The sequence below is a fragment of the Somniosus microcephalus genome, chromosome 1 (genome assembly GCF_052327205.1).
Source record: "Somniosus microcephalus isolate GS21.2 chromosome 1, FLI_Smic_1.0, whole genome shotgun sequence".
NCBI classification, from domain to species: Eukaryota; Metazoa; Chordata; class Chondrichthyes; order Squaliformes; family Somniosidae; genus Somniosus; species Somniosus microcephalus.
In genome coordinates, this window is record NC_140987.1 from 307234582 (window position 1) to 307254912 (window position 20331).

Below are 20331 nucleotides of genomic sequence, written 5' to 3' on the forward strand. Positions count from 1 at the left end.
AGCTCTTTTCACTGGCTTAGCTGGCATTGTCAATACCCCAAGAACTATATTTGAGATGGTGCTAAATTGGGGCTTCTGCAGTGAATGAGTTAGTTTTAGCCTGTGGCATTCGAGATGTTCAGTAACAAAAGACACAGTTAGCTTCTTCATTTTTTTTTACACAAAGCATGGTATTCTTGATTTAATAGTATAATTGAAAACAGGCAATGTTGCCAGAATCTGTAGACAATGTGTTGAAAGAGTTAGTAAATTATTTAAATTGCTTTGGAATCTAGTTTCCTCATTTTTAAACATTTTTTTTTACTTTTTTTGTTTTCTTTTTGTTTCTTTTTACCAGATTCAGGGCAGGCAGACAGTCCAAGCCACAGCGAGTCTACAAAAAATGCTCCAGGTAAGTGACTCACTTGAAGCTGAGGGAAACATTTTGAATGTTCATTTTAAAAGGAAGAGCTAAGCATCGTATACCCCCAGACTGCAGTGTTTCCCTCCCCTTCGCTCCCCACAGTGACCCTGCCTCAGATCCCAACTTGTGGTGTGCACCTTCGCTCACTCCCTCCTTTCCTGAGGTCAACAGCTTCACTGCCTGAAGCCAGTGCTGGAGTAGATTGCGAAAAAGGCTCCAATTTTATGTTGGTGGAATGTAGTTTCCCTTTTACAAAAACACTAAATCTGCAGTGTAACTTTGGTGCCTGACACCGCAACACATCGTGGCCTGAAAGCTGAAACCATCTTCAGTAGGGAGTTTCAGACCCACTATGTGTCATGGAGCCTTCAGTATAGCTCCAGCCTTCCTAAGTTCAAGCAGGACCTGAAATTTGTAAAGATTCCCACCACAACAACCAGCGTAACAGGGTAGGTACAACTACAAAGTAAGCCGAACTTGCTGTCTTTCATGTTTTTATTTTCTGCTGGTCTCGGCTCAGGGACATTTCATTCCAGAAGTTCACAGTGCACCTGCTCCATGTAATTTACCTGTGTGTGTCTGCAATATGATGGCTACTTCCGTTACATGTGCAGGTGCAGGAGGTTGAAACAAATATCTAGTGGAGGGAGGGGGTGCCGGGGGTATTGGAATCTGTGCTTGGCCAGTATAACTTGGGTCTATACCACTGATGCAACTGAAACAGGTGCTGGTTCCAGACTGGTACATACATTACTGTAGCCAAAATATTACTGCCAGTGTTGCAGACAGGCAGGGTAAGGGAAGCAGGCCACTCACCTTTACTATATGAAGTGCCAAATCTCCCTGAGCAATTAATATTTTTCATTCAGTAACTTAATGCTAAATTTTTGTCAGAGAAACTTTGTTAATTCCATTCTTGTTGCACTTTCACGTTCCTTGCTACTCGAGCAATGGAGGTCCCACAGAAAGGCTTTTGAACTTTTGCAGAGTTGAAATTCAGTGTGTTGTTTGTAGCGATTTCCTCATTTCTGTATCTGTTACTGTTTAAGTCTAAAGTGCGACTGCTATACAAGCTGATTGCAGTCCACGTCTGCTTATCAGTTGCAGTTGAACAAAAGCACCATCATTTCTGAACCCTGTTCGACTGAGGGCTATGGTTATCAAAACTAGTTTGTTGCCTGCAGAGAAGTTCTGATAAGCACAAGTGTCCCGTGTTCATTCTGTGATATTTGTTTCAACATTTTCACTGTAGAAAATATGCTATTTATTTATCAAAAGGAAAATATTTCTTTTCTTGACCCCGTTATGCTTACCAAGAAGTTCTAACTAGCTTAAAGTTTTGATTGCAAAGCTATGCTTGACTTTGGATGGAAAAAAGGCATTTGAGTTATGTTTCTTTTTATACATTTTATTCATGGTATTGCACATCATTAAGAAAGTGCACACAATAATCACAGAATCACAGAAACCCCACAGTGCAGATAGAGGCCATTTCAGCCCATCGAGCCTGCACCGACACATATCCCACCCGATCCCTGTAACCCCTACACCAACACATATCCCACCCTATCCCCGTAACCCCATGTATTTAATCCCTCCTAACACTAAGGGTCAATTTATCATAGCCAATCAACCTAACCCGCACATCTTTGGACTGTGGGAGGAAACCGGAGCACCCGGAGAAAACCCACGCAAACACGGGGAGAATGTGCAAACTCCACACAGACAGTCACCCGAGGCCGGATTCGAACCCGGGTCCCTGGCGCTGTGAGGCAACAGTGCTAACCACTATGCCACCATGCTGCCATGCAATAAGTACAGACTAAGCTTCCAAAACTATTTCCATTAGTGCAAAAGATTCATGTGAGGAAAAATCACATTTAACTGTGAATTCCACCATAAAATTGAGTTTTATTCAGCTTTTGACTGATCCTGTTTGAGGATTTTTTTTAAAGTGTTACTTAACATCTAGTGGCCTCCCACCCAGTCTGGCATTCTCATGATGAGACATTGGGCTGGATTTTGTCAATGGAGGCGAGTTGGAGGCGGGACTGCTGCTTGTCTTGTCAATGTCCCACCTCCATCCTCGCCTGACCAACCAAAGGGATTTTCCCCTGATTGAGCTTGTTAAGCCCGCCGGCGGGCTCAGCAAGCCAATTAGGGAAGAAGTCACTGACAGATCACGTCAACGTCGGACGTGCTATCTGTCAAGACTTCTTGAAAGAAGAAATGACAGCATTTGACAGCTCTGTGAAGCTGTCAAACACTGACATTCTCTGTAGTTTGATTCGTTTTTGTGGTGAAGACTGAAAAAACATTGTAAAAAAGTAAATTTCAGATGTCTGATGGATTGGAGGGTCCATCAGCCATTACCTGAAATTCACAAGGTGGATGTCCGCTCTCCCGATCCAGCACAGCACGGCTAAAGACTACAGAAGTAAAAAAAGGTAAGTGAACACTTTTTTAAACTTATCACTCACCTTGCATACTTACCACTCCACACTTGCAGCCATCACTCACCTCTACACCTTACTTCCAGGTGCCTCCGACCGCCGCAGACGTCCTCCACGTCTCCTCCAATCTGGCAGGGTTCTCAGAGGTCGGGAAGCCTTCACCTGTGAAGGTAAAATGGCACCAATCCCTTTTTCTGCCTGTTAACTACCTGTTAACAGGCAGTTAAAAGGATTAAAAGCCTTTCCCGCCTCCAGTAGATGGGACCCGAAGCTGCACCTCTTCCCGCCTCCTGGCAAAAGGACACGGAGGCGGGATGGGGGCGGGTTTGCCACCCGCCCCAATTTCTCCAATTTTATGTGCTGTCCCGCCTCCATGCCCGCCTCCTCGGGGCTTGGATAATCAAGCCAATAGCTTTAATCAAAAAAATGTTTACATCTTTTTGAGGACTTTCTTGTAGGTGTGTGTGGTTTCTCTCTGGTGGAACAGCAGATGCATTTGTTGTCGTGTTATAACACATACGAGCTTGTAACCTGATCCTTGATTATACTGACATTTTGGGTGGGGGAATACAGTGAAACCTATAAAATGGATTAAATTTTAATTAAATGTCAACCAACTGTGATTTATTTAAAGTATTTTTTCATCCAAGTTTACATGTCAATACAGAGCCCATTTTTTGAATGACTCATTTAAAATAACTGATTGAAATATTTAATCTCTCCTTCCAGCTTCAACATGCTGTTCATAGCAAGCACATTTCATCATTTTTCTGATTTCTTGCTTTTTAAAAATAATTATTGATTGGCTATTTTGGAATTAACTATTCCAGCACTCCTTCGATCTCCAGTGTTTTGTATTAGCTCATTCACAGTTGGCCATCTCTTTACCCCCATATCTCTGCTGCCGATTGGATGGTGTACAGTTAGGAAAGATATACAGTAGCTGGATATTATGCTACTGACCATTTGTAACCTCACTAAATTATGTGAAAGTGTCGCTAAACTTACTAAACGACTTCCTGCCATCTCTCAGATAACAAGCATTTTTGAACACTGTTCATCTATTCACAGTAAATGGGTGCAATATCATCTAATTTCCAGGTGTTTTATGGATAGTTTTCTTCTCAAAAATCAAAAGCTACACCACCACAGGATCTGCAGTTTAGGTGTTTAATTATTCGTAATTTGGCACTTTCCCGTTGTTAGCACTTTTGAAAAACTTCCATTCAGTAACATTTAGAATCTACAAATGCTGTCTTTTTTAATTGGTTCTATATTTGGTTCCCATGCTATACACAATGACTTATTTTCAACATAAACAGATAATGGTGGAAACACTCAGCAGGGCAGTGGAGGAAATGATGAGTTAATGTTTCAGTTGCAGACCCCTCGCACTCTCCACAGATGCTGCCTGATCTGCGTGTTTCCCGCATTTTCTGTTCTTGATTTTTGTTTTAGATTTCCAGCATCTGCAGTTTTCTTGCTTTTGGCAAATTAAAAAAAATGATTTTACAACGAATTATTTAACATTATTTTATTCCTTTCTTTAGCCTCTTGCTCCTTAGACTCAAGCTTTACTCATTTGGGTTTAAAAACAACCAATCTGTACTATTTTTAGTTAATGTATTTGTTATCAAATTCCTCTGGGCACTGTTAAAAATCCCGTTAAGCCATTTTATTTTAAGCAGGTTAACAACTTACTAAAAATAGCACACACGGGAGTTTCAAACCCATATGTTTACATGTAGTCAGCCTCTCAGTTAATCGTGAGTCTTATCCCTAACATTTTTCCAATATTGATAGTTCTTCAAAAACACACACACTAACAAAATGAAGTAAAGTTAGCAACCTATTGAAGAATAACTATTTACATATTGGTAGACTGTCAAAAACAATGCTAATTAAAAATCCATGTGCGAATGTGAGCAATGGCTTCTAAGTAAATGACCAATTCTATTGCCAGACTAGCAGGAATCTTGGGAGTTGTAGTTCTATAAAAGGCTTCTGATCTGGACATACCTAAAATGTGTACATAGTGATGAGCAGCTTCTGATAGGGAATTTGTATTCTTTGAATAACTTTCTGTTATTGTATTTGAATTGTTTGTTGAAAGATTGCCATGCCCTATAAATGTTCTTTTTTTGACTGTGGGATTTTTATGGGTCTTGCTCACTTTGTTTAATGGACTTCAATGTAATTGGACTCCACAGTGTTGGGTTACTGCTGATCAGCACGAGACAACGTCAATTTCTAGGATTGTGGTTATCTGCTTTTTATTATAACTTTTTCCCTCCAATTTTCTCCTTTTCCTTCTCCTGAAGGCAATAACTCCTTCTGGTATATGGTTTCATGGGCACTTGCTGCCCTCTGGTACTTTATTTAAATGGCCATTATTACAGAGAAATATAATAGGGAGTGGGAAAAAAAACCTATTTAATTCATCAGACCCATCCTAAACTTCTGAAAATATCACTAGTCAATGTTGGATCCCTTAGCAGTTTGTTTGTAGGCTATTTGACTATGGAGGACATCACAGCTGAGCTCACCGTTTCTAACACACAAACACAAACTCCCTCTCTCTTTCTCTTTTCAGCAGGACTCACTGAATATCGCTCAACGATTGAAACCCTGACTGATTTTTCCACTCCCTAGCCCAGGAGAGTGGAGTTCTGTTGTACGACCCCTAGCTGTCATCAGCTAGCTCAGCACAGTACAGAAACGGGACATAGGATCCTCCTGGTCTGCATAGCTCAGTACCACACTAATTGGTGCATTTACTCACTAAACTAGCAGAATATCCATCATAGTTGTATGCTTTAAATGATATTAAGGTGACTTTTTTTACCCAAGCAATTTTTCCCATTATCTTAAACTCCCAGGATTGATTAGCCCCAGACAATCACACACACGCACTGATGCAAGGACTTAATGTTGAGTTACATATTTCACTTCTCCAACAGATTTTGGCTACTCTTAGGGGCTGATTCAAAAACTGGTTTCAATACTGGTGAACAAATTAGAACAAAAGAATGCTTCCTTCATTAACTGTCTAGCTGCAGATCAACCTACCCAAGACGTCCATAAACACTGTACTCTTTGTGTACAGAGAGTTGAACAATGAAGAGTTAAGCACTCTAGACCTCAGCTAGTAATTTTGCAGTCTGCTTTTAATTATGTGGAGCTGCCAGCAACGCGTGTCTGAGTGTTTCTGAGTAGCTGGAACCTTGCCTGTGCTTCAGGAAGGCACCGAGCTGGCACTATAGCAAAATACTGCAGATGCTGGAAATCCGAAATAACAACAGAAAATGCTGGAAAAACTCAGCAGGCCAGGCAACATCCGTGGAGAGAGAAATAGAGTCAACATTTCGGGTCGCAACCCTTTGTCAAGACTGAAAAAGCACAGGAAATGAAACAGATTAAAAGGCCAGTTTGGGGGCTGGGAGAGAACAAAAGAGAAGTGAAGAGACATTAAGAGGTATTCAAAATGAGATGAGATGATGATAGGACTAGTGGAGAGACAAAAGATGGCTCTAGATTAGGTGTGAAATGCGCTGGCAGAATGGGAGACAGCTGCCATGTGGGAGAGAAAAAAAAGTGGGGGAGGGCCAAAACAAAGGTGTGGATAAAAATATAAGTAAAAATGTAATGGGGGCCGAGGTTATGATCTGAAATTGTTGAACTCGATATTGAGTCCGGAAGGCTGTAAAGTGCCTCATCGGAAGATGAGGTGCTGTTCCTCAAGCTTACACTGAACTTCTGTGGAACAATGCAAGAGCCCGAGTACGGTGAGGTCTGAGTGGGAATGGGGTGGTGAATTAAAATGACAGGTGACCGGAAGCTCGGGGTCATGCTTACGGACTGAACGAAGGTGTTCTGCAAAGCGGTCACCCAATCTGCATTTAGTCTCCCCAATTTAGAGGAGACCACATCGTGAGCAACGAATACAGTATACTAGATTGCAAGAAGTACAAGTAAATCACTGCTTCACCTGGAAGGGGTGTTTGGGGCCCAGAACAGTGGGAAGGGGGGAGGTATAAGGGCAGGTGTTGCATCCCCAGTGCTTGCACGGGAAGGTGCCAGGCAAAGAGGAAGAGGTGCTGGGGGTGACAGAGGAGTGGACTAGGGTGTCTCGGAGGGAGCGGTCCCTACGGAATGCTGAAAGGGGAGGGGAAGATGCATTTGGTGATGGGATCACGTTGGAGGTGACAGAAATGGCGGAGGATGATCCGTTGAATGTGGAGGCTGGTGGGGTGAAAGGTGAGGACAAGGGGAACCCTATCGTGGTTCCGGGAGGGATGGGTGGGGTGAGGGCAGAAGTGTGGGAGATAGAACGGACACAGTCGCGGGCCATGTCAACCACGGTAGAGGGAAATCCATGGTTGAGGAAAAAGGAAGACATGTTGGAAGCACTGGTGTGGAAGGTGGCATCGTCAGAGCAGATGCGGCGGAGACGGAGAAACTGGGAGAATGGAATAGAGTCCGTACAGGAGGCAGGGTGGGAGGAAGTGTAGTCGAGGTAGCTGCGGGAGTCAGTGGGCTTGTAGTGAATGTTGGTCAATAACCTATCCCCAGAGATGGAGACGGAGAAGTCGAGGAAGGGAAGGGAAGGATCGGAGATGGACCATGTGAAGGTCAGGGAAGGGTGGAAATTGGAGGCAAAGTGAATGAAATTGTCTAGTTAAGGGTGAGAGCAGGAAATGGCACCAATACAATCATCAATGTACCGGAAAAAGAGGGGAGGGAGGGGACCTGAGTAGGGCTGGAACAAAGATTGTTCCACATATCCCACGAAAAGGCAGGCATAGCTAGAACCCATGCGGGTACCCATAGCAACACCTTTGATTTGGAGGAAATGAGTGGAGTCAAAGGAGCTGGCAATTCTGCTTCCAAGTTCAAAATGTGTATAACCCTGGGACTGGGGAAAGAGACAAAAGACGGCATTCTGTAAACAGCCAACTGGCAATCAGAATTCTTTTGAAGTCTTTTTACTTTAACACATGCAAATAATAAATTAACATTAGATAGGTAATAAGCCAATTAGTGAGATCAGAGAGCAGCTACTGGAAAGTCAGGTGTGTGTTCTGCTACCTGTAGTACGTCTTTGTACCATTGTTCTATGTAACACCCTGGAATGCTGCACAAAGGTGGTTGTGATTCCGTGACTAACCTCTGCCAAATTCATATTGTTCCGATTGTTCCCTTTGTCAAATTTGCATCATAATCTCGAGCTCTAAGGGAAGTGCAAAGCTTAAACGATGCGTGACTACCTCCTCCCAAAATCAGTATGGTGTTTTCACACCTCAGTTAAAGCACAAATATCGTGTCACTGTAAGCTAAGAGTAAGACTAGATGTTTAATGTAAAGTTCAAGCGACATTGCCTGCTGAGCATGATAAATGATCTCTACCATTTTAAGGGTTAATACTCTTATATAGTACAAGTGGATCTCCCCGGTATTTCAACTCAGGGTAATCATGGGTCTGCAGTGCGGTTGCTGCTTTTTAATGAAGCCCTGCTCAAGAACCTCTCCGCAGCTCATTATGATGTCACCCCCTCTCCCAGCAGCAGCTCCAACTCAGGCACTGCGCTCCTTTAGTGGTGCCCTGAATCTTAACTAACGAGGAAGAAGATAAATTACAAGTTTTGAAAGATGCAAATTGATGGGCATTCACAACAGATACAATAAGCACAGACTGGAGTTATACTCCACCAGATGCCGTGCATAAGCGGTATACAACCATGGAAGGGGCTTTACTGCATTACAGAGAAAGATTGAGATCTGACACTGGAGTTATACTGCCACTTTCTTGTCAATTTGCATGAAGAATCATTTGCTCCGATGCAAAAGTGGCAATATAAGTGCAATCTTTAATTCAACTCTCCAGTTTACTGCTAACTACCGTTGTCCTTTAACAAAAAAGAACTAAAAGAGAAAAAAAAATCTTGCAGAAAGGCATGGGTTAATCAAGGAGAGCCAGCATGGACTTGTTTTAGGCAAATCGTGTCTGACAACTGGATTGAATTCTTTGATGAGGTAACAAAGAAGGTTGATCAAGGTAGTGCAGTAGATGTATATATGGCATTCGACAAAGTGCCACACAGGAGGATTATTAAGAAGATGGAGGCCCATGGAATTAAGGGGAAAGCGGTGGTTTGGATACAAAATTGGCTCAGTGACAGGAAGCAAAGGGTGGTGGTGGATGGATGTTTTTCAAACTGGGAGCTGGTTTGCAGTGCTGTTCCTCAAGGGTCAGTTTTGGGTCCATTACTCTTTACAATTTTTATAAATGGCCTAGACTCGGGTGTAGGCAGCAGCATTATAAAGTTTGCAGATGATATGAAACTTGACAAAGTAGTAGATCATGATGAGGATAGTTATAGGCGTCAGGATAACATAGACAGGATGGTGAAATGGGCAGAAACATGGCAGATGGAGTTCAATGCGGAGAAGTGTAAAGTGATGCACTTTGGGAGGACTAACATGGACAGACAATATAGTATAAATGGCACGATAATGGGATAGTAGTGATAATGGGAGATTTTAACTCCCCCAATATTGAATGGGGCAGTGATTGTGTTAAGGGCAGAGAAGGGGAGGAATTTCTGAAGTATGTTTCGGAGAATTTTCTTGCTCAGTATGTTTCCTGCCCAACGAGGAAGGAGGCGTTGCTGGATCTAGTCCTGGGAAATTAAATTGGTCAAGTGCAGAATGTCACAATCGGGGAGCACTTTAGGAATAGTGATCGTAGTATCGTAAGGTTTAGATTAGTTATGGAGAAGTACAAGGAGCAACCTAGAATAAAAATACTTAACTGGAGGAGGGCTAATTTCAGCGAATTGAGGAGGGATCTGGCCCGGGTAAATTGGAGTCAAAGACTGGCAGGCAGACATGAAATGCAGCAATGGGCGGCCGTTAAAGAGGAGATCGCTCGGGTAGAGTCTAGGTACATTCCCACAAGGGGGAAAGGGAGGGCAACCAAAGCCAGAGCTCCCTAGATGACGAAAGAGTTAGAGAATAGGATGAAGTAGAAAACGGGTGCGTATAACAGATGCCAGATTGATAATACAAGGGAAAATCAGACTGAATATAAAAAGTACAGAGGAGAAATGAAAAAGGAAATAAGAGGGGAAAAGAAACAGTACAAGAATAGATTGGCGGTTAACATAAAAGGATATCCAAAGGTCTTCTTTAGGCATATTAACAGTAAAAGGCTCGTCAGAGGAAAGTTGGGGCTGATTAGGGACAAAAATGGAGATCTATTGGTGGAGGCAGAAGGCATGGCTGAGGAACTAAATGAATACTTTGCATCGGTGTTTACCCAGGAAGAGGACTTTGCCAAACCTATGATAAACAAGGAGGTTGCTGGAATATTGGATGGGATAAAAATAGACAAAGAGGAGGTACTAGAAAGACTGGCAGAGCTTAAAGTGGATAGTCACCTTGTCCGGATGGGATGCATCCTAGTTTGCTGAGGGAAGTAAGGGTAGAAATTGTGGAGGTGTTGGCCACAATCTTCCAATACTCTTTAATTACAGGACTGGTGCCAGAGGACTGGAGGATTGCAAATGTTATACCCTTGTTCAAAAAGGGGAGAAGGATAATTACAGTTTAACTTCGGTGGTCGGGAAGCTTTTAGAAACAATGGGCTGGATTTTGCCGGTGCTCAGAGTGTGGGTTTTGGAGACGGGTCTGCTGTCAGAATCACAAAGATTGACAGTGGGTCTGTATCCCGCTGTAAACCTGCCTCCTTGTGAGTTTCCCAAGTGTCGGGTCTGTCATCCCTGAACAGACCCAACGCCAAGGTCAGCCAATTTAAATTGTTAAAAGCTTATCAAAAGGTAGTTAAGGACCATTTTCCCATCTACTTACCATTTTACCAGGCTTTCAAAGAGGTTCATGGAGAGTGGCTATTATGTCAGGTGAGTATGTTGGGTTCCCAATGACTGTGGCTTGCTGTGAATAGGTGAAAGCTGCAAAAGTGATATAAAACCTATCATTTCACAGCTGTTCACTTCCCAATCTTAGAAGTTGGAGCATTATTGATTTGGAACCCACTTTTGAGCTTTTTGCACTTTTGAAGTATTTGGAGTAATCTCTCTAGCCACTGTCACCTACTTGGAGCAACCTATCTCAACATTGACAGACCAGTTCTGTCATCTCAACCTCACCTGCCATCTATTCCATCAGCATCGGTGCCCTTGAAAAAATCTTACCTTGGTCCTCAGAATCCCAACACGATCAGCCATCACCGGGCACACCAGCAGCACGAACATCCACACCAGCCTTCCCTGCAATCAACTGATGCTGCATTGGACACAGGGCATCATCGCCCATGCACATTGCTGCCCGGGACACCAGCGATGGTCTCACCATGTCCAGATTTGCTTCACTTGATGCTGTACACCCTGGCTGCCATATGATGCACCAGGTTGGCACCACCCCACACCAGCACCATAAAGCAGTCCTACAGTGCCCAAGCCATTCCTTTCACACTCACCACCATTGTGGGGGGTGGGGGGGGGGGCAGTGGCGGGAGTCGAAATTATGGCTCGCCATTCACTGGAACTCACTAACACACTTTCAAAGGTGCACACAAATCTGTCCAAGAAGGCAAAGTTGTGACAATAAGGATTTCAATGCTTCACAACACATTAACAGAAAGTTTACATGACCATTGCCTAAAACACCCAAGTGCCTACCCTTGTGTGTTGTTAATTAGTATGATTGGACTAGGATGAGGGTGAGTGTGAGGGGTGGCTAGTGAGATGGGGCAGTGATAATATAGATAGAGAGGGATGGGTGGAGGTGCAAGGTAAGTTGGTGTGAGAAAGGATGTGCAGGAGTAGGGTAGGGAAGGCAGACTGATGGGGATGTGATGAGTGGCACAGCAGGATGAGGTTGAGTGTGGCTTTGCAGTAATGTTTCATGATCTACTGAGTTCATTGAAAGGTTTGCGCCACTGCAGCCATCCCAGCTTGTGTCCTCTTGTGCAATGTGAAACCAGGCTACGTTGGTGTCCTGGGGAGGTCTCTTCTGTCCATTGGAAGGGAAGAGAACCTCCCTGCATTGCTGTGCCATGCACCTCTGTACATGATTGTCAGTGTTTGCAGCACCTCCATGCTGTAGAACACTGACAGCACAACAGCCAAAATCGATTTGCACATGGTCCGTTTAAGGAAACTGGCTGATGACGTCTCACCAAATAACGTCATCAGACCAGCTTCCTCTTAATTGGCCAGGAACCTCGCAGGGCAAAATCAGGGCAAAATCACTTAGAGGAGGCGGGATGAAGACGGGTGTGGAGTTTTGGGGCCGCTGTCTGCTCCGGTCGCACCAACTCACCACGGCTGGCGAAATCGCGGCCAATATTCTGGGAGAAAATCAACATCCAATTAGACAAGCATGGACTAATATAAGAGATGGTGTGGAGATGCCGGTGTTGGACTGGGGTGGACAAATGTAAGAAATCACACAACACCAGGTTATAGTCCAACAGCTTTATTTAATTGTGTGATTCTTTAATATAAGAGAGCCAGCACAGATTTGTTAAGGGAAAATCATGTTTGACGAACTTGATTGAGTTTTTTGACGAGGTAACAGAGAGGAAGGATGAGGGCAGTGCAGTTGATGTGGTGTATATAGACTTTCAAAAAGCATTTGATAAAGTACCACATATTAGGCTTGTTAGCAAACTTGAAGCCCATGGGATAAAAGGGGCAGTAGCAGCATGGATACAACATTGGCTAAGGGATAGAAAACTGAGAGTTGTGGGGAATGGCTGTTGTTGGGTCTGGAGGGAGGTATACAGTGGAGCATTGTTCCCTGTAAGATGCGGGCGCGCACTGATCCCTGAGCTCCCGCTGGACAGTAGCTGGAGCAGGGCAGGGACTCAATACACAATGGCCCCGGGAATCCAGACAGACTCATTCGTGAGTCTTGTGGCCTCAGAGCCGATTCCAATTGCAGCTCTTGTAATGTGTGTTCCGATGGTTGATGGGTTGCTGTGTAATGCCGGGAGGGGTTTGGTGTTAGATCCGTGATTCTGAAGGTATGCTGTTAGTCAATAACCACACGGATGCTGTAACTTAACAATAAACAGGTATCTACTGGAGGAGGGTAGTCTCAAGACTGGGGGTACAGAGGCATGCGCAAAGCTTATATACAGGTGTGGTCACTGCTGGTACTACAGTATACAGGAGCTGTAAAAGTAGTTCTGTCTTAAAGGCACATACACTACAATTCCTCCCCTTTTAGATTAGTAGTACCCCTAATATTCAAATAACAATTAACACTTTAACATGTATATTAAACAACAATAGTCCATTTATAGATTCAGTCTTTGGGGCGGCTTCCTGACCCTTTTGGGATAGCGCCTTTCCTGAGGTTCTTGTTCTTGGTGCAGAGGCGATTCTGACCCCTTTTCATCGGGTAGTTCATCGGGTTCCACTGCTATTGGTTCTGAGGTAGATGCTACCGGTATGTCGGGTTCATTCCCAGGTACTCGAGACATGGGGTTGACGCGTTCCTGTGACGCTAAGATCTGATCGACATGGCGTCTCACAATGTTCTCCCCGACATCCACTGTGTACATTAATGGCCCCTGCCTTGTGCATATCGTTCCGGGTTGCCATTTCTCTGTTCGATAGTCACGGGCCAAGACTGGTTGTCCTACATTGAAGCTTCTTGTCGGCTTCTCATTGATGTGCTGGAATTGTTTGTCCTCAACATTTCTTCGCACATTTGGTCTGAGCAAGTCCAGACGAGATCTCAACCTTCGGTTAAAGAACATCATGGCCGGGGTCTGGTTGGTAACTGCATGTGTCGCGTTTCGGTAGGCTAATAAGAAATTGTCCATCTTATGTTGTAGCAGAATTTCATCGTCGCACATGGCTTTTATCGCCTTCTTCAAGGTTTGTACGAACCTCTCAGCCAATCCATTTGTGGCTGGATGATACGGGGCGGACGTGTAATGCCTTACCCCATTCCTTCTCATAAATTTTTGAAACTTTTCTGACACAAACTGTGGTCCATTATCAGAGCAAATCTGCTCTGGCAACCCGTTTCTGGCAAATATGGTCCGTAGGACTGTAATCGTTTTCTCTGTAGTGGTTGAAGACATTTTTATCACCTCAGGCCAGTTTGAATGAGCATCCACTGCTATTAAGAACATTGAGTCCATGAATGGACAAGCAAAATCAATATGCACCCATTGCCATGGAGAGGAGGGCCACTCCCATGGGTGTAGAGGGGCATGTGGTGGTGCATTTTGGACCTTCTGGCATCCTAAGCACCACACATAAGCCCTAGCAAGGCTTTTCATTTTCACTCCCCCCAGATGACCTTCATGTAGCTCATTTAGCACTCTCTCCCTTAACTTGGGTGGAATCACCACTCTGGATTCACACATCACTGTCCCCTGGCATACTGACAGCTGTTCTCTTCTGGATGAGAATGCTGGCAACAGTGAGTCGCCATGTGTTGGCCATCCCCTCACCGTCAAATCATATACCCGAGACAGCGTCGGATCATTGCGGGTCTCCTTCTCTATATCCGCGTTCGTTACTGGCAATCGTTCAATTATTGACGAATAAAATATCTCGATAGGGTCCACTGCTGGTGCTTCCTCCACAGTAGGCAGTGGCAGGCGCGATAGCCCTTCAGCGTTCCCATGCTGTTTCGTGCCTTTATATTCTCTTTCATATTGATTCGCCCCTAGAAACAGGGACCATCTTTGTAACCATTGTGCAGTCATCACTGGAACGCCCTTCTTAGGATTAAAGATGGAGACAAGTGGTTGGTGGTCAGTCAGCAAGGTGAACTTCTGCCCATGCAGATAGTGGTTGAATTTTTTTACTCCCCATACTAGGCTGAGGGCCTCCCTGTCAATCTGGGCGTAGTTGCGCTCGGCTGAGGTTAGTGACCGAGACGCAAAAGCTACTGGCCTCTCCAACCCGTCTGGGAATTTGTGTGACAGCGCCGCTCCAATACCATAGGGTGATGTATCACATGCCAAACAAATTGGTAGTGCTGGGTTGAAATGGGCCAACACCTCTTTTGATGTGATCAATTCTTTACACTTCTGGAAAGCTCATCTACGTTCGTCATCCCACTTCCATGGTAACCCTGTTTGCAGTAGGGTGTTCAGTGGGTATAATACCGTGGACAAATTTGGTAAGAACTTGTGGTAGTAGTTTACCAGCCCGAGGAAGGACCTCAGTTGTGACATATTTTCTGGTGCTGGAGCCTTGACTACTGCCTCAATCTTTTCAGGGGACTTATGTAACCCCTCTTCATCGATGACGCGGCCACAATACGAGATCTGTTTCTGGAAAAACTCGCACTTGTGGCGATTAGCTCGTAACCCATACTCCTTTAATCCGGTGAGCACCTTCTCCAAGTTGGCGAGGTGGTCACTGTCATTTTCGCCCGTGACCAAGATGTCGTCCAAATAACACTGGGTCCCTGGAATCCCTTGCAGGACCTGATCCATTGCCCTTTGCCAGATAGCCGGAGCCGAGGCTACTCCGAACACCAGCCAGTTGTATTGATAGAGACCTTTATGAGTGTTAATCGTAAAGTATTGTTTCGAAGCTTATTCTACCTCCATTTGCAAGTACGCCTGGGCTAGATCAATTTTGGTGAAGCGTTTACCTCCAGATAGCGAGGCGAAAATATCCTCAATTCGTGGAAGCGGATATCGTGCCGTGTGAAGGACTGGGTTCACTGTCACCTTAAAATCCCCACAGATGCGGACCTTCTTTGGTTCCCCAGGCGTTTTACTCAACGACCTCTTCATTACAGGAACAATGGGTGTAGCCCACTCGCTCCAGTCCACTTTGGACAGTACTCCTGAATGTTCCAACCCTTCCAGCTCTGCTTCAACAGCTGGTCTGATCGCATAAGGCACTGGTCTGGCCTTAAGAAACTTTGGGCTTGCATTTTCCTCTATTTTAATCATTGCTGTTATGCCTTTTAGTGTTCCTAGTCCCTCCTGGAACACTTCTTTTGCGTCAGTTAGCATTTTTGACATTCGACCAGGTGTGACGTCGTCATCCTTTTTGGCCTCAACCTTCAGTGCCTGTATGGAATGTCAATCTAATTGTATCTTCCGGATCCATTCACGTCCTAGCAGTGGTGGTCCTCCATCTGGCAATACATATATATCCATTTTAGGTATTTCCTGGCCTTTATATATTACTTTCACCCTTATTTTTCCTTTGGGGTAAACTTTTTGCCCCGTATACGTCTTCAAGACAATCTCTGTAGCTTTCAAGGGTATATGTGAAAATAGCCGCTGTTAGTCCCTTTGGTTTATGACTGTTAGGGCTGATCCTGCGTCCAATTCCATTTTCACTTGGACTCCGTCTATCTTGAGTGTAGCCCAGATAGTCTGGTGATCCTCCATTTCGGTCACCTTATGTAGTTTCAGACAACCCAGCTCCTTGCTTCCGGAGTCTGTGTCACTTTTCTGTTCGTCTGAACCACTGTCCATCACCTGGTGTACATTCTTGTACTTCTCTTGTGGAGATTTCTCACTGTTGGTTTTCTTCCCAGACCTGCAGACTCTTGCTATGTGTCCTGCTTTTCCACACTGTCTGCACACTTGGTCCTTGAACCAACAATCCTTCTGGTCATGTGTTGTTCTGCCGCAGCGATAGCACTTCCCTGTTCCATAGGACATTTCATTGGTGCCATATTCTTGCAGTTTCCGTTGTATCTCTGCAGCGCCCCTTGCGGCTGCTTCGTGTGATACTGCCATACTGAAAGCCTTGTCCAGCGTAAGATCCTTTTCTGATAGAAGCCGTTTCTGGGTTCCTTCACTTTGTAGCCCACACACAAACTTGTCCCTTAACGTATCTGCTAGTCCCGCTCCAAACTGGCAGTGTTTCGATAGCTTGCGCAGTTCTGTTCGGTACTCAGCATTGCTTTCATCTTTGTGTTGGTTCCTTTTATGGAACTTAAATCGTTCTGCTATCAGCAGCGGTGTGGGGTTTAAGTGGTCCTGTAGGATTTCTACTATGCTTTCGAAATTCTTGTTCACCAGCTTCTCTGGGGTTATTAGATTTCACAGTAACCCATAAGTTTTTGCACCCATGGAATTTAACAAAACCAGTGCTTTACTAGCATCTGGCACTTCATTCGCCCTGCAGTACACCTCAATACGTTCCACATATGTCGCCCAATCTTCGACTTCATTGTCGAACGTAGAGATACTGCCACTCTTCGGCATCTCTGGGTGTGATTTAACTGTCAAAAATGGCGTCTCCCGCGCTTCCCCTTCTTCTCCGCTGGCACAAAATGGTGTCTCCCACGCTTTCCTTCCTTCCCGTGCTCGCCCTTCTTCTCCGCTGCGGCTTCTAAAAATGGTGTCTCCCGCGCTCTCCCTTCTTCTCCCCGCGGACCCTGTTCAGCCCGTGAGCCCTGGCTGTGCTCTGCGCGTTCTTCTTTTTATTTTTTTTTAAATTTTTTCTCGACGCCGCTCGGTTTTCAACCCCCAGCTGCGCCCTGTGCGCTTCACCCTCTGTCTTACCCCGTCGACGCTGCTCGGCTTTCTCTCCGCCATCGGTCGGCTCCTGCCCGGGAAGGGTCTGCGCTGGACCTGTCATCAGTCTCTTGCTGATCATCGTGGCTGGGGAACCAAGCCCGGCTCTCCACAGCCTCCCCTGCGATGTTCATTCTTTGTCTGACGACTGGGCGGTTGCTCGTGGTCAACGCCCGATTTCCTGGCCTCGACTTTTTTTTTAGTTGCAGGTAGATTCGAATCAACACTCATCGCCACTGTTAGATCCGTGATTCTGAGGGTATGCTGTTATTCAATAACCACACGGATGCTGTAACTTAACAATAAACAGGTATTTACTGGAGGAGGGTAGTCCCAAGACTGGGGGTACAGAGGCATGCGCAAAGCTTATATACAGGTGTGGTCACTGCTGGTACTACAGTGTACTGGAGCTGTAAAAGTAGTTCTGTCTTAAAGGCACCTACACTACATTTGGTTTTCTCCATTGAACTTTGACCTTTCAGCGGGACAGCGGAAGAATCCCTCGCACTCTGATTTTTTGCCTTTCAGCCTTCAGCGCCGGCTCGTGGGATACCAGAGCACCATGTGTATGCAGTATCCAGCTGGGCCACGCTTTCATCGGCTCTGTGCAGAGGACAAGGGATCCGTTGGTGGCCAGTGAGGTGGGGGGGAGATCGAAAGGGGAGCGTGAGGGAATCAGAGGGGCAGAGAGAGAGACTGCGGGTGAGAGAGAGAGACTGGGGGTGAGAGAGAGACGGGGTGAGAGAGAGAGACTAGGGGAGAGAGAGAGAGAGACGGGGAGAGAGACTGGGGTGAGAGCGAGACGGGGTGAGAGAGAGAGACTAGGGGAGAGAGAGAGAGAGACTGGGGGTGAGAGAGAGACTGGGGGAGAGAAAGGGAGGCTGTGGGAGAGAGAGAGACTGGGTGGGGGAGAGAGAGAGACTGGGTGGGAGAGAGAGAGAGACTGGAGGGGAGAGAGAGAGAGAGACTGGGGAGGAGAGGGAGACTGGGGAGAGCGAGAGAGACTGGGGAGAGCGAGAGAGACTGGAGAGAGCAAGAAATGGGGAGAGAGAGAGAGAGACTGGGGGAGAGAGAGAGAGAGAGAAAGACTGGGGAGAGAGAGGGAGAGAGACTGGGGGAGAGAGAGAGAGGCTGGGGAGAGAGAGAGACTGGGGGTGAGAGAGAGAGACGCGGGAGAGAGAGACTGGGGGTAGAGAGAGAGATTGAGGGGTGAGAGAGAGAGAGACTGGGGGAGAGAGAGACTGGGGGAGAGAGAGTGAGAGAGACTGGGGAGGGAGAGAGAGAGGCTGGGGGAGGAATGAGAGAGGCTGGGGGAGGGAGAGAGAGAGGCTGAGGGAGGGAGATAGAGAGGCTGGGAGAGGGAGAGAGAGAGGCTGGGGGAGGGAGAGAGAGACTGGGGAGGGAGAGAGTGAGATGGGGAGAGAGGGGGAGAGAGGTGGGGAGAGAGAGAGAGATGGGGATAGAGAGACTGGGGGAGAGAGAGAGACTGGGGGAGAGAGAGACTGGGAGAGAGAGAGAGAAGGGGGAGAGAGTGAGAGAGACTGGGGGAGAGAGAGAGAGAGACTGGGGAGAGAGAGGGAGAGAGACTGGGGGAGAGAGAGGGAGACTGGGGAGAGAGAGAGACTGGGGTGAGAGAGAGAGATGGCGAGAGAGAGACTGGGGGGAGAGAGAGAGAAAGTCTGAGGAGAGAGAGGGAGAGAGACTGGGGGAGAGAGAGAGACAGGGGAGAGAGAGAGACTGGGGGTGAGAGTGAGAGAGACTGGGAGAGAGAGAGACTGGGGGAGAGAGTGAGAGAGAGACTGGGAAGAGAGAGGGAGAGAGACTGGGGAAGAGAGAGAGAGACTGGGGAGAGAGAGAGACTGGGGGTGAGAGTGAGAGAGAGACTGGAAGAGAGAGAGATTGGGGGACAGAGTGAGAGAGAGACTGGGAGAGAGAGACACTGGGAGATGTATTGATTTCTTTGTGGGTTCAATGACGAGACATTTATGAAAGAGAATGTCTTTTAATCTAAAGTTTGTTCAACTCTGGTTAACAGCCTTACAGGAGACACCATGCTAGAAATCCCTCTAAAATGAAACTAAAACTAAACTGCTTGTCTCTGTCACATGCCCTCTGCTGGTCAGGCATAAGTAATCAATCAGGCAACTATGCTGGTAAGGCATCATAATCAAACAGTCAAATACCATCACTATTTGCTGATAGCATTACATCTCCCTTTCTTAAAACAAAAGTATTTTACTTTTAACTAACAACATGTTTTCTTTGTATTGATCTGCATTTTAACTGTAACACTTAATGAACTTACATTATCATTATCATTATCAAGGTTTTTTAACCTTGCTTTGTGTGTTCACATGAAATATGTAAATACACTAGAACTTGAAGAAAGAATAAGATAACATTACTTCCTTCTATAACAAGAGTCCTTAAGTTTGCTCAAGGAGTCTCTCAGGAGGCTTCACGTGTCTTGAGGATTTTCTGATTGATTGTCCTTGAATCTGAGTTGTTGCCTCAGATGATGATTTCTCAGCTGTGTGATCAGGTTGTTCAACAGTATCAGTCTCTTGACCTGCTGTGTGATCAGGTTGTTCAACAGTATCAGTCTTTTGACTTGCTGTGGCTGGTCCCATGAGAAGATCTCGACGATTTCTTCGCAGAACAGCACCCTCATCTGTCTGAATGGTGTATGATCTTGGTTGAACTTCACTCAGGACAGTTCCCTTCTGAGTCCATGTGTTTGTTTTGTCTTTGAACCTTACTTGGTCACCAGTGTGGAGTTCAGGTAGGTTTTGTGTTCCTCTGTCATAGTAGTACTTTTGCTTTTCTTTCTGTTGTTCTTTGAACTTCCTCACTTTCTCCCCCTCTTTTGTTTTCAGGCGGTTCTCTGGGATGGGTAGGTTTGACCTTAGCCGATGTCCCATAAGGAGTTGGGC

The 20331-nt window shown here is 45.6% G+C and overlaps 1 protein-coding gene across 5 annotated transcripts in view; it reads left to right on the plus strand.

Annotated features, from left to right (window-relative positions):
* Positions 1-20331, plus strand: part of LOC147124854 (nuclear factor 1 B-type-like) — a 557582-nt gene that overhangs the window by 297952 nt on the left and 239299 nt on the right. For 4 of the 5 annotated variants that reach the window (XM_085994028.1, XM_085994024.1, XM_085994040.1 and 1 more), the window contains exon 3: positions 338-391. The exons of the other annotated variant lie outside the window; for it this stretch is intronic. In XM_085994028.1, coding sequence (XP_085850154.1) covers positions 338-391 — 54 coding nt within the window. The remainder of the gene's footprint in view (positions 1-337; positions 392-20331) is intronic. 5 annotated transcript variants of the gene reach the window in all.